This window comes from Sesamum indicum, linkage group LG10 (assembly GCF_000512975.1).
Source record: "Sesamum indicum cultivar Zhongzhi No. 13 linkage group LG10, S_indicum_v1.0, whole genome shotgun sequence".
NCBI lineage: Eukaryota > Viridiplantae > Streptophyta > Magnoliopsida > Lamiales > Pedaliaceae > Sesamum > Sesamum indicum.
In genome coordinates, this window is record NC_026154.1 from 70592 (window position 1) to 83965 (window position 13374).

General features: G+C 36.5%; 3 protein-coding genes across 3 annotated transcripts in view; 1 reads left to right on the forward strand and 2 right to left on the reverse strand.

Annotated features, from left to right (window-relative positions):
• LOC105171293 overlaps positions 1 to 3559 on the reverse strand; it is a gene marked incomplete in the record, with an annotated part of 7155 nt that extends 3596 nt beyond the window's left edge. Inside the window, 4 exon segments of the mRNA XM_020697545.1 lie at positions 152 to 890; positions 1075 to 1213; positions 1414 to 1678; positions 2726 to 3559. Of these exon segments, the coding sequence (XP_020553204.1) occupies positions 152 to 890; positions 1075 to 1213; positions 1414 to 1678; positions 2726 to 3234 (1652 nt within the window).
• On the forward strand, positions 6756 to 11024 carry LOC105171294 (meiotic recombination protein DMC1 homolog). Its single transcript, XM_020697344.1, has 14 exons — positions 6756 to 6815; positions 6920 to 7002; positions 7931 to 8022; positions 8103 to 8174; positions 8268 to 8306; positions 8402 to 8459; positions 8546 to 8591; positions 8705 to 8750; positions 8947 to 9008; positions 9150 to 9216; positions 9304 to 9396; positions 9482 to 9550; positions 9646 to 9724; positions 9887 to 11024. Exons 1-14 carry the CDS (start codon positions 6802 to 6804, stop codon positions 10105 to 10107), a joined length of 1041 nt encoding a protein of 346 aa, XP_020553003.1. The 5' UTR covers positions 6756 to 6801; the 3' UTR covers positions 10108 to 11024.
• LOC105171295 (stem-specific protein TSJT1) lies at positions 10722 to 13102 on the reverse strand. The gene is made up of 4 exons (XM_011092362.2): positions 12785 to 13102; positions 11946 to 12186; positions 11694 to 11814; positions 10722 to 11144 (listed from the first exon to the last, which is right to left on the reverse strand). Exons 1-4 carry the CDS (start codon positions 12985 to 12987, stop codon positions 10954 to 10956), a joined length of 756 nt encoding a protein of 251 aa, XP_011090664.1. The 5' UTR covers positions 12988 to 13102; the 3' UTR covers positions 10722 to 10953.

A 13374-nucleotide genomic window follows, 5' to 3' on the forward strand; every position in this document is an offset into this window, starting at 1 on the left:
TCAATCATTACAGCATTTACAGCTACAAGTTGACTATGAATCTTTCTGGCAGCTTTTTACATGACTAGGCCCATTATATGTCTGTAAGCTATTCATTCAAAGCAAAGCACATCTATATAAGGAAAAGAATTGCAGATCAAAAAGCACTTACCGGTCAAGAAGAATCACTTCCCGCGAATTAAGATACAGATTTTTCTCATAACTAGCCAGTGGCATAAAGGGCCTATCTCGTCCTGCATCATAAAATCCGTCAGGCAGACGATCCATGACTCCACAAAATGATATTTCACTATATTGGCGTGACAAGTAAGAGGGATCATTGGTTGGCCTGCGGTATTTGGTGGGCTTGGGATTATCAAGATCTTTGTCTGAATGCCTTTTTGACTTTAGTAGATAATTAGATACTTCAGAAGATGAACCTTCATCCAGCACTTCAACAGCATGAGAGAGAGAGACCACACTCGCAGAGTGCAAACCATTGGCCTCCACATCTTTTTGCGTCCCATCAGAATCAATTTCTGAACATGAACATCCATCCACAGACTTATTCTTTGCTGTAAAGTCCTCATTTCTAGGAGCGACAAGTGAGTTTCCATGTATCTTCTCTTCTGAAAATATATCTTTGTTGTCAAGCTCTGCATCTGCAATGACAGATAAACCTTGTGATGTGGCATTATCACTATTAACAGACACACTGCATGTCGTGCATTTTTCAGAAGAGCTTCGGCTGCTCGTATCAACTTTCCATTTCTTGCAGTTAATCAATCTCTCCTGCCGAGCTTTTGTTTTCAAATTATACCGGCGTTTCCATCCTTTGGCCCTTCGTGCAGCTAAACATCGATTGCTAGGTGACAATCCACTCAAATGACTTGATGGTGCAACAGAAGAGCCTGCATCATCAAACCACTAATATTAGAATGTGATATATTCACGTGAAAGAGCAATACCCAGGCAGAGAGGAGAGGACCCACAAACATGTTTTTTCTTTTCTTTTCTTTTCTTTTCTTTTCTTTTTTTTTTTTTTTAATTTGGGCTAGGGTTGTGTGTGAGAGAAGAGAGAGGCTTATTCATTACAAGGAGTAGTATGAATCTCCAGGATGACGCCTTCATACACATCCATCTCAGCAGATTCGTCATTTGATAGATTCCTGCAGTTGCCTTCCAAATTGCAGCATATCCATGACGGTATTTGAATACCACGTATCTGATTATGCTTCAATAATTATGACAAAAAATACAAGAAATTATATATCAGGCTTACATGATAAAATAACAACAGAGCTACTGAGAACAAAATAGAAAACGATGACCGAGTTAATTTATATACACACACAAAAACAACTACATCACAAAGAGATGCCACCAATTAGTTTATCACTGAATTGATTTTAGTATCATATCATGTCTACACACCTGAAGATATAGAGTTTGAAGGTTACGCATAGCTTCAAGTTCTAAACACCCTAAGGAAGTCAATCGGTTATTTGACAGGTCCAAGTTCTCCAATTTTTGCAGTGAGGAAAGTCCCAAAGGTAGCTCAACCAATTTATTATTGGCTATTTTCAGAGATATCAACATGTCCAACAAAGCAATTTCATCTGGTAAGTTCCGCATCTTGTTAAATGAAAGATCCAAGTACTCTAAATTACTAAGGCAGCCAATTTCTGGAGGAAGGTATCTGCAGGAAAAGAACACATGCATTAATTCACAACTTTCTCAAAACTAATCCACAAACACATGCACAATGTACACTACACCTGCAATAACTACTAAGATAATAAGGAATTATATCCTGGTGATTCATTGCTTACTAACATATCGAGCAGGACTATCAATCAATGAGATTCCAATATGAGGAAAGCAATAGCTAGAAATAATTATCAGAAAAAGGAGTAATACTGCTGAGCGGGGCAGAGCAGGTGGGAACGAAAAGATAGCATAACTATTTTCCCCGAGATTGAATACCTCAAAATACCACCACTTCATGCTGGAAAGCATTATGTTAAATTAGACATTCAGATTCGGCAGATGCATCTGTGCTGGAAGCAGAACGACATTGTCATTCACTCTCATACTTAGAAGGTGCACAAAATTGACAGACAGAGGAGTCCAGGGGAGAGGAGAAAAAGAAGGGGTTGCATTTAACTAGATACAAAGCATTTTTCAGGAGAAATATAAATGAGAACATGGAACAGACATATAGAAAATCTATTAGTTAATTAATCCTCAGGTATTCATGAAATTGAGCAAACATAACAACAAAAAAATCCAAGGTGTCCAAGACGTGTCGAATATGCACAGGTAGAACTTTAAAAGCATTTGTCTGTATATTACACAAGCAAGAATGGTTTCCCATTACTCATGTCAACAGTCACCAAAACCACATCTGATCTTGAGATGTTTTTCCACGTAACTCCCAAAACTGATAATTACGCAGCTAGACGCACGGACGACTACCAGGCACTATACACACAATATCAAGTATGATTAACATGGGCAACTATTAATAAAGGAGAAACTGTTCTAACACCCTATATCAGGTAAAATAAGATACAAAAGTTAATAAAGATTATCTCTTCTGCAATTTCATTAATATCGAACAGAAACAACAAATCCACCCCCATAACAAATAACAGTGGCACACTTCCATACATAAAATTACTACATTGTACTATTGACCAAGCAAATGCACATTCCTCTGCAAACCATTAAAAGGGCATATTACCTTATCGAGAAATGACAAACAGAGAGCCTAGTCAAGCACTTAAGTCCAGCAATCTCGCTCAGAATTGGGAAACTAGAAGGCCTTGGCGGCACTCTACTGAGCTCCAGTTCTTTCAAATTCCCTAACTTACTCAACTCCAACCCACTAACTCCAGGATCAGTTACCTTCACTTGCAAGCTTTCTAGCTGCACCAAATTCGCAAACTCCACTGGAAACAAATTTACTTCATTCGCAAAAAACTTCAGTGTTCTTAAACCCTTAAGCCTCCCCACAGCCCTCGGAATCAAATTCAACTCATTCTTGTACAAATACACCTCTTCCACCGTGCTTTCCTCGCCATTAATCAGAGGAAAATCCAATCTTTTTCCAGAAACATCAATGACGGAATTGAAACTCAAATCCTTTTTTCCACAATTCTCCCCCAAAGCCTCCACTTCCTCGGTTTTTTCCAAATTTTCTTGCTCTTTTAAGTCGGAAGTTTCAATTTTCTCCAATTCCTTCACCTGCATTCTTCCTTTCTCTTCAAAATGAACACTAAAACCGCATGAATTTAGAGAAAATTCTCCAACTTTGGAGGACCTATTCAGGAAAAATATAACTGAAAGAGCAAAGAAAGTTTGGTAAGGACAGAGCGAGAGATCACTGAAAAGAATTCATGAAATGTACGGGTACAAATAGATGTGCGAGTGTGTATATGTGTATAAATTACAAATTTCCCGAAGCAGCGGGAAGAGGAGCGCTACTGAATGTAAGAGAGAAACCCTAGAATCTAGAGGAAGGTGGGGGCTGTGGAGCGGGGGAAAAGCGGAGCGATATTTATAAGTGATGGTCGATTTGCAAATTTGGGGTATTGTTGGGGGTGTTTCTTAGTTTCCAAAAATCTTGTCTTCGGTTTCAAGTTTACTACGGTCAATCAATCCAGCGTAAGAAGTAAAATAAGTTTTTTTTTTTTTTTTTTTTTTTTTTTTTTTGTTTTTGGAGCTAAATTCTTAAAACGTGCTAAATTTGGAGAACAAGAAGTCGTCAAGAAAATTACCCGCTTAATGTTGAAAAGCAATCCAACAAGAAAACGAGTTAAGATAGAAAATTTTAATTCAAATCGAATTTGATTTGACCTAAATCAATTATATAGCAAATGTAATATATTTATTGTGTAGTTGATGATTAATTTAAAAAATATAACTAATCACACTTATTTTATAATTGAATTGATTCGATCAAATCTGATTTAAGTAAAAAAATTTAATCAATACATAATACCAAACAACAATCCGCCAAAAGTACTGCAGGGAAGACTTATGCACAATTGGGCAAAAGGAACAAGTATGATTCAACCTTTTTGTATCTCAAATAATACTGTTTGAATAGATGCATAAAGGGATACGACATTACTTGCTTAGGCGCATGTCTACTATAATTGCCACTCATCGTGCTTAGCAAGTTAGTGACTCAGCCAAATTCTACAGATAGTTCTTGACGAGCCCTAGATTTTAAGGTTGAGCGGTTGTGCATTTTTACGTATGTGATGTAAGAATAAATCTGTTTTATTTAAATTATTTCGAGGATAATAGATAAATTAATTGAATATAATAAAAAAATTAGTATTTTTTTGTCTGCTTTCAAATCAAAATAATAATTCGAATCTTGCGCTCTTGATAGAAAGACATGCAACGTAATCCTAACCAATCAAATGTAGATTATATAATCAATACACACCATAAATACCAATACAAATGCGAGTTTAATTATGGTGTCGACTCTTTTTATAATTATTGTCTGTTTTGGTTTATTTGATATCATTATTTAGTTAATAATTTGATTGTTGGAGTGTGTTGTCGTAGACAACACCAACACCTTTTACATTGGTGTTGATTTTAGGAAAGTTTCTTGAACTAGGCATGTAAATAGATGGATATTATCTTCTTTGATCTATAATCAATAAATACACATAATGGTTACTTAGGTAGCTTATTTGGACCCTATTAAGAGAATACATATTGACTCTTTACTATGTTATATTTTAAATAATCAGATCAAAGTGTGGGTTCAATGTAAAATTATTGAATTTGAATTTTGGAATTATCTATGTCTAATGAGTTTAGGTTTAAATATTATATGTCCATTGACGCATTTAGTTTTCTCAACAACAATAACATCGAGACCACTAGATTGAAATTTACAACATTAATTGTCTAATACCACTTCAATTAGTGTAAATCCCATCAAGTAAAGATGTATAATCTCCGAGAGTTTCAAGTCGAATCACCAAAAATGACAACATAAGCAGTAATACTAACAATTCACGAGCCATACAGTACCCCGAGTATTAGTCATGGACAAACTCACAAGAAACAAGAAGCCCACCACGGTCTGCCTAACTGGCCGTTAACTACGCAACGACTAAGTCATGCCCGACGCATGACTCGGCCCAGTTACACGACATATTCCAACATCCCGTCGCTCCATGCCCATGCGGTGGACCATTATCACATAATTGCAGATAATGTCAACGACTGTACATTTTTGCTCCCATTACACAGTGGACTCCCCATGCCACAAGGCTGCGCTAGAAAAAGTTAGTAGCACTAGCATATGTTTTGTGTTTATTTATTTTTGGATATCTTATTAGAGGTTTTCTTAAGGTATAGCCCACGCTCGTGGTGGCAAATGGACCGAAACTTATGATTTCAATTCAATTCATTTAGTTTTGGATTGAGTTGGATTTAAGATATTTTAATTTGAGTTTAATGGGTGTTGTGTTTAATTAATCTCAACTACATTATGGATTCTAAATGGGTTTCATTATATGTAATATTTTGTCAGTCAATCAAATTACAATTTTAATAATATCATGCAATTGATAAAAGATGTTATTGATGTGTACCGGAGTCCAATTGTAGCACTGCAAGGATTAAAGAATTTTTACAAAAATTTTAAGATCATCAGAGAATTAATTTGCAAAATAGTAGTTAGCACACCGATATTTAAATTCGTAATTAATTTTGAGGAAATAAAATAAGAAAGCTTGATAAATGTGAGGTGATGATGAAATAATCTGTGGTTGACGTGGAATGCTTGAATATGGAAAATGGAGTTGAAATATAAGTGAAAAGTGCAAAATAATGGCATGCTGTGCATTTCCTTATTGTTGGAGAGTGATAATGAGTTAATGAAAGTTCACTTATCTTGTTCACTTACTTTAAACCTATATTCATAGAGGAGTTTGAGAGGGATTTTTTCGAATTTGTTAGCTGCAATTGAGATATCTTACTGATCATAAGGATATTAGCTTGTCCATTATTTGGAGGGATAAATTGCATAAAAATTCTCTTATGTTTTCAAAATTTAGCTAAAACTCTCTATACTAAAAAAATAGGTAAAAAACCCCCTGTATTTTTCAAAATATTGCATACTCTCCTTCCGTTAAGTAAGCCCTAACGGCGTTAAGTTTTTGTTGAATTGCCCATTATACCCTTAAAACAACCATTTATCTTCAATTATAAAAAATGAACGGTTTAAATTTTAAGTAATCTAAAATATATTTATTTATATATATTTATATATACTATACATACACTATATATAAGATATAACTATAGGCGGCGTCCAGATCGAGCGCTGGGGACGAAGAAGGTAAAAAAAGAATCTATTTGTTTAAAACTAAAATAAAAATAATTTAGTTTTTCCAAAATTTTAAATATTAAATAATTTTAATACTATTTATAATAAATAATATAATTTAAAATAATCAATAGCTCTGTATGATGAGACTAATAAGAAAATGTTTCTCATGGAAGGTAATATAGCCAATTGACAACTATCCAACAACTTGTCTTGATTCTTGAGAACTTTAGATTGATTTTCTCAAATGAACGAAGGGTATGGATCGACAGGTACAACTTTTACTCGTCGTTGGTCTGCAGCATCGTAACTCAAGCTTGATAAAACCAAAATATAAGAAACCCGTGGGTTCCACCATATATAATGCTCCATCCTGAGCATTTGAAAAACACTCATCAGTATTGTTTAACCGCGCGCTCATTCTTTCCTATAGAAACTCTCTACACCTGACAAAAATGCTCGCATTCAAGTATGAGTTATTGCAAAGTTCTGTTTGGAGTTCGACCGGTGAGCATCCGATCTTATTTACGTAACTACTAATGCATATATTTTTTTTATTGAATTGAGCAACAGAGCTGAAGAGCAGAGCCAGCTACAGCTCGTGGAAAGAGAAGAAATAGAAGATGAAGAAGACTTGTTTGAAGCAATTGATAAATGTAACTACTCACTCTCACATTTTTAACTCATTCATGTAGTTGCGAATAGATTTTTATGCGATTCAGTTAATTCACGAAATTACTGCACCAACGCGTTATTCACGTTTACCTTCTGCTTGTGGAAGTTTTCTACTCTAGTTCTGAGAACTGAATTTCGTTCCTGATAATTTTAGACCATTTTTACTGCGTGTTTGTTATTTGAATGAATTTCCGTTGGTTTCCCGATCTTCTTACATTTTTTATTGTTAATTATGATATTATTTGCTTGCAGAAATTCTTGATTCGGTTTGTAACATTGATTCTTCTGATTTTGCATTTATGATGACTTCCATTCATATATAGAAAACATCTGTTTGTGTTTGTTTTTACTTCTTGTTCTTTTCCTTCTGGTCTCCTGTTCCCTGTTCATGTCCGTCATGATTTCAAGCATCGTCGGGCGTTGTTTCGGCATGGAGCATAAAGTCTCATCAGACCTGGCGTTTCTCATAGTTATATGTCAATAACTTCTGGATGTTTCTGATTTGCATGACCAGCATATTCCTAGTGATACATTAGAAGCTAAAAGATATTGTTATTCTAGTATCCAGAAAAATAAATTCAACAGGAGTTATGTCTCTGTTATCTCCCTGAAAAAATTAATTTAATTTTAAACCAACTTTAATTGTGAATTATTTCTTATATGGATATAAACCTCTACGAATTTCATGTGGTTCACATGCTAATATCTCTAAGTTCTCTGTATTACCACTTGATGATATTATACTGAAATCAAGTCATAGTTACCTTATTTATGGTATGTTGAGATAATGTCCTGACAGTTGCCTGAAGTCGAATGCGTAATAATCTGTAGATCAAGGTGGTTAGGATGATATATCGTAGGAAAATATCTTGATATTTATCTTGAGAGCTAATATATGGCATTTTGCAGTGACGGCTCATGGAATCAATGCTGGAGATGTGAAGAAGCTGCAGGATGCTGGCATCTACACATGCAATGGCTTAATGATGCACACCAAGAAGGTGAAGATTGAATTTGCTACCTTACTTACGTATACCAATTTTGCAACACATTTGAACTTAAATTCTTGTAAATATTCCAGAGTTTGACTGGAATCAAAGGATTGTCCGAGGCAAAAGTTGATAAAATCTGTGAAGCTGTAGAGAAGATAGTGGTCAGTACTTTCATTGATCATAATTGCTAATAGTTACATAAACTTGAGGTGCATGCTGATGCTGTTTGTTTGTTTGTCTCTTTCATTATACAGAACTTCGGTTACATCACTGGAAGCGATGCTCTGCTGAAAGTGAGATTTTTAGTTCCTTTGAGCTGCTTGTGGAGTGATTCAGTGTTACTGTGCAGAGTCCTTTAGCTGATATTACACTATTGTTGGCTGTACAGAGAAAAGCAGTTGTTCGCATCACAACTGGAAGTCAAGCTCTAGATGAACTTCTAGGGGGTAATTAACGAAATTCCCTGTTTGCTTTTCATTTGAATTTATCTTCAGAGCACGACATAACTCACTTGTCGCCATGCTTTGTTAAGGTGGGATAGAAACTCTGGCAATTACAGAAGCTTTTGGAGAATTCAGGTTACTACACTATTTTGCCACTGGAGTTGATCAAATACTTCTGAACCATACTTGTTAGTTTCTTTCTGCTGATGAACTTGTAGGCTAACATTCTTAATCGAAATTTGAATCAGATCTGGGAAAACACAGCTGGCGCATACTCTCTGTGTTTCCACACAGGTTATAAAATAAGTGAAAGTTTTACATCAAAGTTGTTAGCTGACTTATTTGTTTGTCTTTTGTGAAGAAAAAATTTAAATCTGATCACACATCTAACTACAAAAGCTATTATTCATATTCTAGCTGTCCTGTAAGGTTATGTTTCGCTTCACAATGATGAGCTGGGTTCTCTAAATTCATATTTTGAATTTTGCAGCTTCCTGTTAATATGAGAGGAGGCAACGGAAAGGTTGCTTACATTGATACTGAGGGGACGTTGTATCCTTTACTGAATGGTTCTTGCACACCTTGTGGTTCGGTTTAAAATGTTGGATAACTATTCTTTATGGCATTAGATAAGAAATAAATCCATCAATCCTACATTTTCTTTTGTTCTTTGGTTCTTTAATTCACTTGCAGCCGACCAGATCGAATTATACCTATAGCTGAAAGATTTGGAATGGATCCAGGAGCTGTACTTGACAATGTAAAGCTTATTTCTATGGTTCATTCATGCCTGTTCAGTCAATTGCTTTCTGGTATCTCATTCTCAGCTTTCTTGTACTTGTTAAAGATCATATATGCTCGCGCTTATACATACGAGCATCAGTACAACCTGCTTCTTGGTCTAGCAGCCAAGATGGCTGAAGAGCCTTTCAGACTTTTGGTGAGCAAAATTAGCACACTCCACCCATTGTCATAGTATGAATCAGGTAAGCTAAGGATCTAATATGTCAGAACTGTGCTTTCAGATTGTTGATTCGGTGATAGCCCTCTTTCGAGTAGACTTCACAGGAAGAGGAGAACTTGCAGAACGCCAGGTCTGGGCCACCATTAAACGGTTACTATTGATTTAGAAGATCCTTCAGTAAATGCAAGCTCTCTATAGTAATACAAATCTGTTGATATTTTACAGCAAAAGTTAGCTCAGATGCTCTCAAGATTGATGAAGATTGCTGAGGAATTCAATGTTGCTGTGTATATGACCAACCAGGGTAGGGTTAACATGCATTCAACAACAGTTCGGACTTCTCAACCCAAACTTTACTGCATGCTTGAAAGCAACAAATTTGCTTTAGTTTCCCAACTAAACTCCAATGATTTGCTTAGCTATTTACCATTTTTGCTGATTCATTTTGTTCAACTAATGACTGCAGTTATTGCCGATCCTGGAGGAGGAGTCTTTATATCAGATCCGAAGAAGCCAGCAGGAGGGCATGTTTTGGCTCATGCAGCCACCATAAGGCTAATGTTCAGGAAGGGCAAAGGTGAACAACGTGTGTGCAAGGTTTTTGATGCTCCCAATCTTCCTGAAGCTGAAGCAATATCCTTTCTTTTTGTGTTAAACTTAGTACTTAATATATTCAATCTTGATTGAATTCTGTAACAAGGTTGAGAGTTGGCAATGTTCTATTCCCGGCCCAAGTTGCACGAGCATGAATTCACTTGGCAACTAAGCATTGAAGCTGTGAAGTCAGATGCATATATTCATTTGCTGGTTTTTCTTAACAGAAGCAAGTTTTCCAGATAACTCCAGGTGGAATTGCAGATGCAAAGGATTGAATCAGCCACAATGCCCTTCTATTGTTGGTTCAAGTAAATGCAAAAGGTATCCTAATTAAGACGGATTTCTTAGTTGTTACTTTCAAATGTAAAGCTTTACAAAAAAAACCGGATATGCTTAGGTTTACTGCCAGACGTGTTCTTACGCTCATTCACTCAATGTAAATATTTTCCCTTTGCCAATATTCCTATCATTTTAAAATGGAATCAACTGGCCACGTACAGGAGCTATATGTGGTTATGTCACTAAACTTATAATAGTTTTGACGACTCGATGTTGCAAATAGACCGCTAAGCCTTAGGGCTAACTTCAAATTCTATAATTTGAACTAGAAAAGGGAATAATATAATATAGAAATGTCAGAGTAGACCACATAAGACCAATACTCGATGCATTACCACTGCTCCAAAATGGAAGTGCTGTTATTCTTATGCATAATTCAAGACCATTAAAATAGCTTAGCATGGGAGTGTGAATCTGAAACAGAACACCGGAAACATTCCTTTACAGCTACATAAACTCGATCACAGTACTACTAAGATTCATAAAGCTCACATCCGTAATAAGAAGTCATCAAGATCCCCATAATAAAGGGTACGTTAAATGCAAGGCCAAGTAATAACGAAAACTTTGCAGTGAGGGATATCTTATCATGTCACTTCAATAGTTCTGGGACCAATTCGCATCACTACCAACTCTAGGCATTCCAGCTTTTTCTTTCCGTGACGCCTCATCTACCTTAAAAGTTAAACCGCACACCTCCCCAGAACTGTCGACTCTTGGCACAGCCTTCAACTCATTTACTGGATGCTCATAACTCCTCAGGCCACCAGAGGATGTGAAGAAGCATCCTGAAGAACAGAAACAAGATTCCCATAGCTAAAATAATAACCGAAAATATCCTTCACTACTTGAGATTGGAAAAGGAAGAAATAAACTTCTAGCTCAACAGAAAAAGCCTATACTCTTACTCAATGCCATTTTAGATGAATCACACCAACAAGGAAAGAAATTGAAATTCATAGCACAAAGAATTCCAAAAGAGAAGGAAATGTGTAAAAGACTATTATGGCTAGTACGCTTACAGAAGGACAGGGTGAACTGTAATCAGAAAATCTCAATATTTCTGTTTGTATGAAAGAGAAAACAAAAGCAACGCAATGCATTTTAAATCATATGAAGAGCATGAAGAATAATAAAGTGCGTAAAATGTTAAGCCTCATCATCAATATGATGTATCCAAAACTCAGATGTTTCTCGTCATTGCAGTTTATTAAACAAAAGCATGAAAATCATTTTGAAGTTTTCTGATCCACTTGCACCCCTGTGGTCATCATGTATTTAAGAGAACTAGACGTCCAGAAATGAACACAGGAAAAGCACTATAAAAAAAAACATACCTTTGGGAAATGGAGCAAAAGATTTGCCGCAACCTTGCTTTACAACTTCACTGTCATCAGAAACAACAACATTACCTTCGGAATCAGTTCCCCAGAAGAAGGGTACGCTCCCATCAGCATCCTGTACAAGTAAAAATCCATGTAAATAAGTCGGACTCAGGTAGTCTGCATATAAGATCAGCATAAAAAAGATTCATACTGTAATGTGGTAGAACAAATAACACATCAACAACAGCAGGACTAATCACTCACAGAAGCAATAAATGTGGCTTTTGAAGTTGTGTCGAACAGAACGAACGCAAATTTCCCTTGAATGTCCCTCACGACTTGATCAGCGGGATAAGGACCTCTATCCCTCAAAGTCCTGTAAGCCTCAATAACAATGATTACTTCGTTCGCTGTCTTGCTTAAGCCATACTGCTGCTTAAGATGTGCAACATTGTCGATGTGGCCTTCGAACAAGCAGAATATGTCGTCAACAACAGCAAAAAGTCTGAAAAATTACGGAAAAACTAGATTAGAGACCTTCGCAATTGTTGATGAATACAAGATCATACGAGATTGAAAAGAGATGGTTCTTTGCAGTCGAAGCATATAGAATCAACATGATTACTTAAAACACTCTTACTGCAAATAATTACTCAAAGGTCCATCACAACAAGGATCATGATAGGATATCTGCACTCTGCCAAAGACATACTCCAAAATAATATGCCTCAGGAAGCTCAACATTAAGAAAAGAAATACTACTACAGCAATTAGGTTTCCGCTAAATCTAAAACAAGAAAACAAACACGAAAAACAAGTGATCACTGCACATATACACTGTAAAGCATATTATCATGTACAATCTAATAAGAAGAGAAGCGATGAGGGCACAAAAGGAAAGGAATATAAGATCTACAACTCCCTATTGAAAAACTCGATCGTCTAAGTTCTAACAACACAAGAAGCATAACCACGAGGAAGAACACAGAACCCAAGCACATATCCGCAACAAAAAGAACCCAACAACAAGATATAGATCTGATGGGAAACAGTAGAGTAGACCCACCAAATGAAAAAAGGAGAAAGGGGGAGAGCATGAAAACCTGGGCAAAAGAGGGTTCTGTCTATCAGAAGAATAGGCAATGAAACCAGAAGAAGCAAGATTGATGACGACGGAGCCGGGGTGCACGGAGGAGAAATGGTTCGCCAAGAATCCGTCTTTGAGGGCGGAAACAGATTGAGGTTGGGTGTTCTGCAGTAATGCTTCAGGGCATTTAGCCACCGATTTGTGGAGAACTGCAAGCATTTTTTTGGTTCTGTAACGTGCGTGTGAGTACGATGGAGATTGGAATGAATGATCTTTTTTCGGTTTGTTTGCTTTTGTTGATTAAAGAGAAGGAAGAAGAGAGGAGTGTGGATCAAAGTTTGTTAAATGAGATTTGTGTGAGAGTGAGTGGCAGTAGCGTTGGACTTTTGACGACTCTGCCCTTTCTTCGGTTCATGAACAAAAGCACAGGTCAAACATGGGAGGGAGGGAAGGAGGGTTAGTATTGTAATTGAAAGAAGGATGCACTACGACACGGACAACCATGGTGGGGACTGCGGAGCTTATCCAATAGCCAATATGATCTGACGGCGTGGAAACAGCGAAAGTCGTGGCGAGCAAAAACAGGTTACCCGCTAAAATATTCAT

What these genes read in the sequence shown, in the direction of transcription:
- LOC105171295 (XM_011092362.2), bottom strand. Translation starts at nt 12,987, where the DNA reads ATGCTTGCAGTTCTCCACAAATCGGTGGCTAAATGCCCTGAAGCATTA. An exon ending in CAGAACCCTCTTTTGCCCAG is followed by an intron (nt 12,187 to 12,784) that starts GTTTTCATGCTC and finishes GTAATTTTTCAG; the next exon opens with ACTTTTTGCTGTTGTTGACG. An exon ending in TTTTGCTCCATTTCCCAAAG is followed by an intron (nt 11,145 to 11,693) that starts GTATGTTTTTTT and finishes TCTGTTCTTCAG; the next exon opens with GATGCTTCTTCACATCCTCT.
- LOC105171294 (XM_020697344.1), top strand. An exon ending in GAAGCGATGCTCTGCTGAAA is followed by an intron (nt 8,307 to 8,401) that starts GTGAGATTTTTA and finishes TTGGCTGTACAG; the next exon opens with AGAAAAGCAGTTGTTCGCAT. An exon ending in AAGAGCCTTTCAGACTTTTG is followed by an intron (nt 9,397 to 9,481) that starts GTGAGCAAAATT and finishes CTGTGCTTTCAG; the next exon opens with ATTGTTGATTCGGTGATAGC.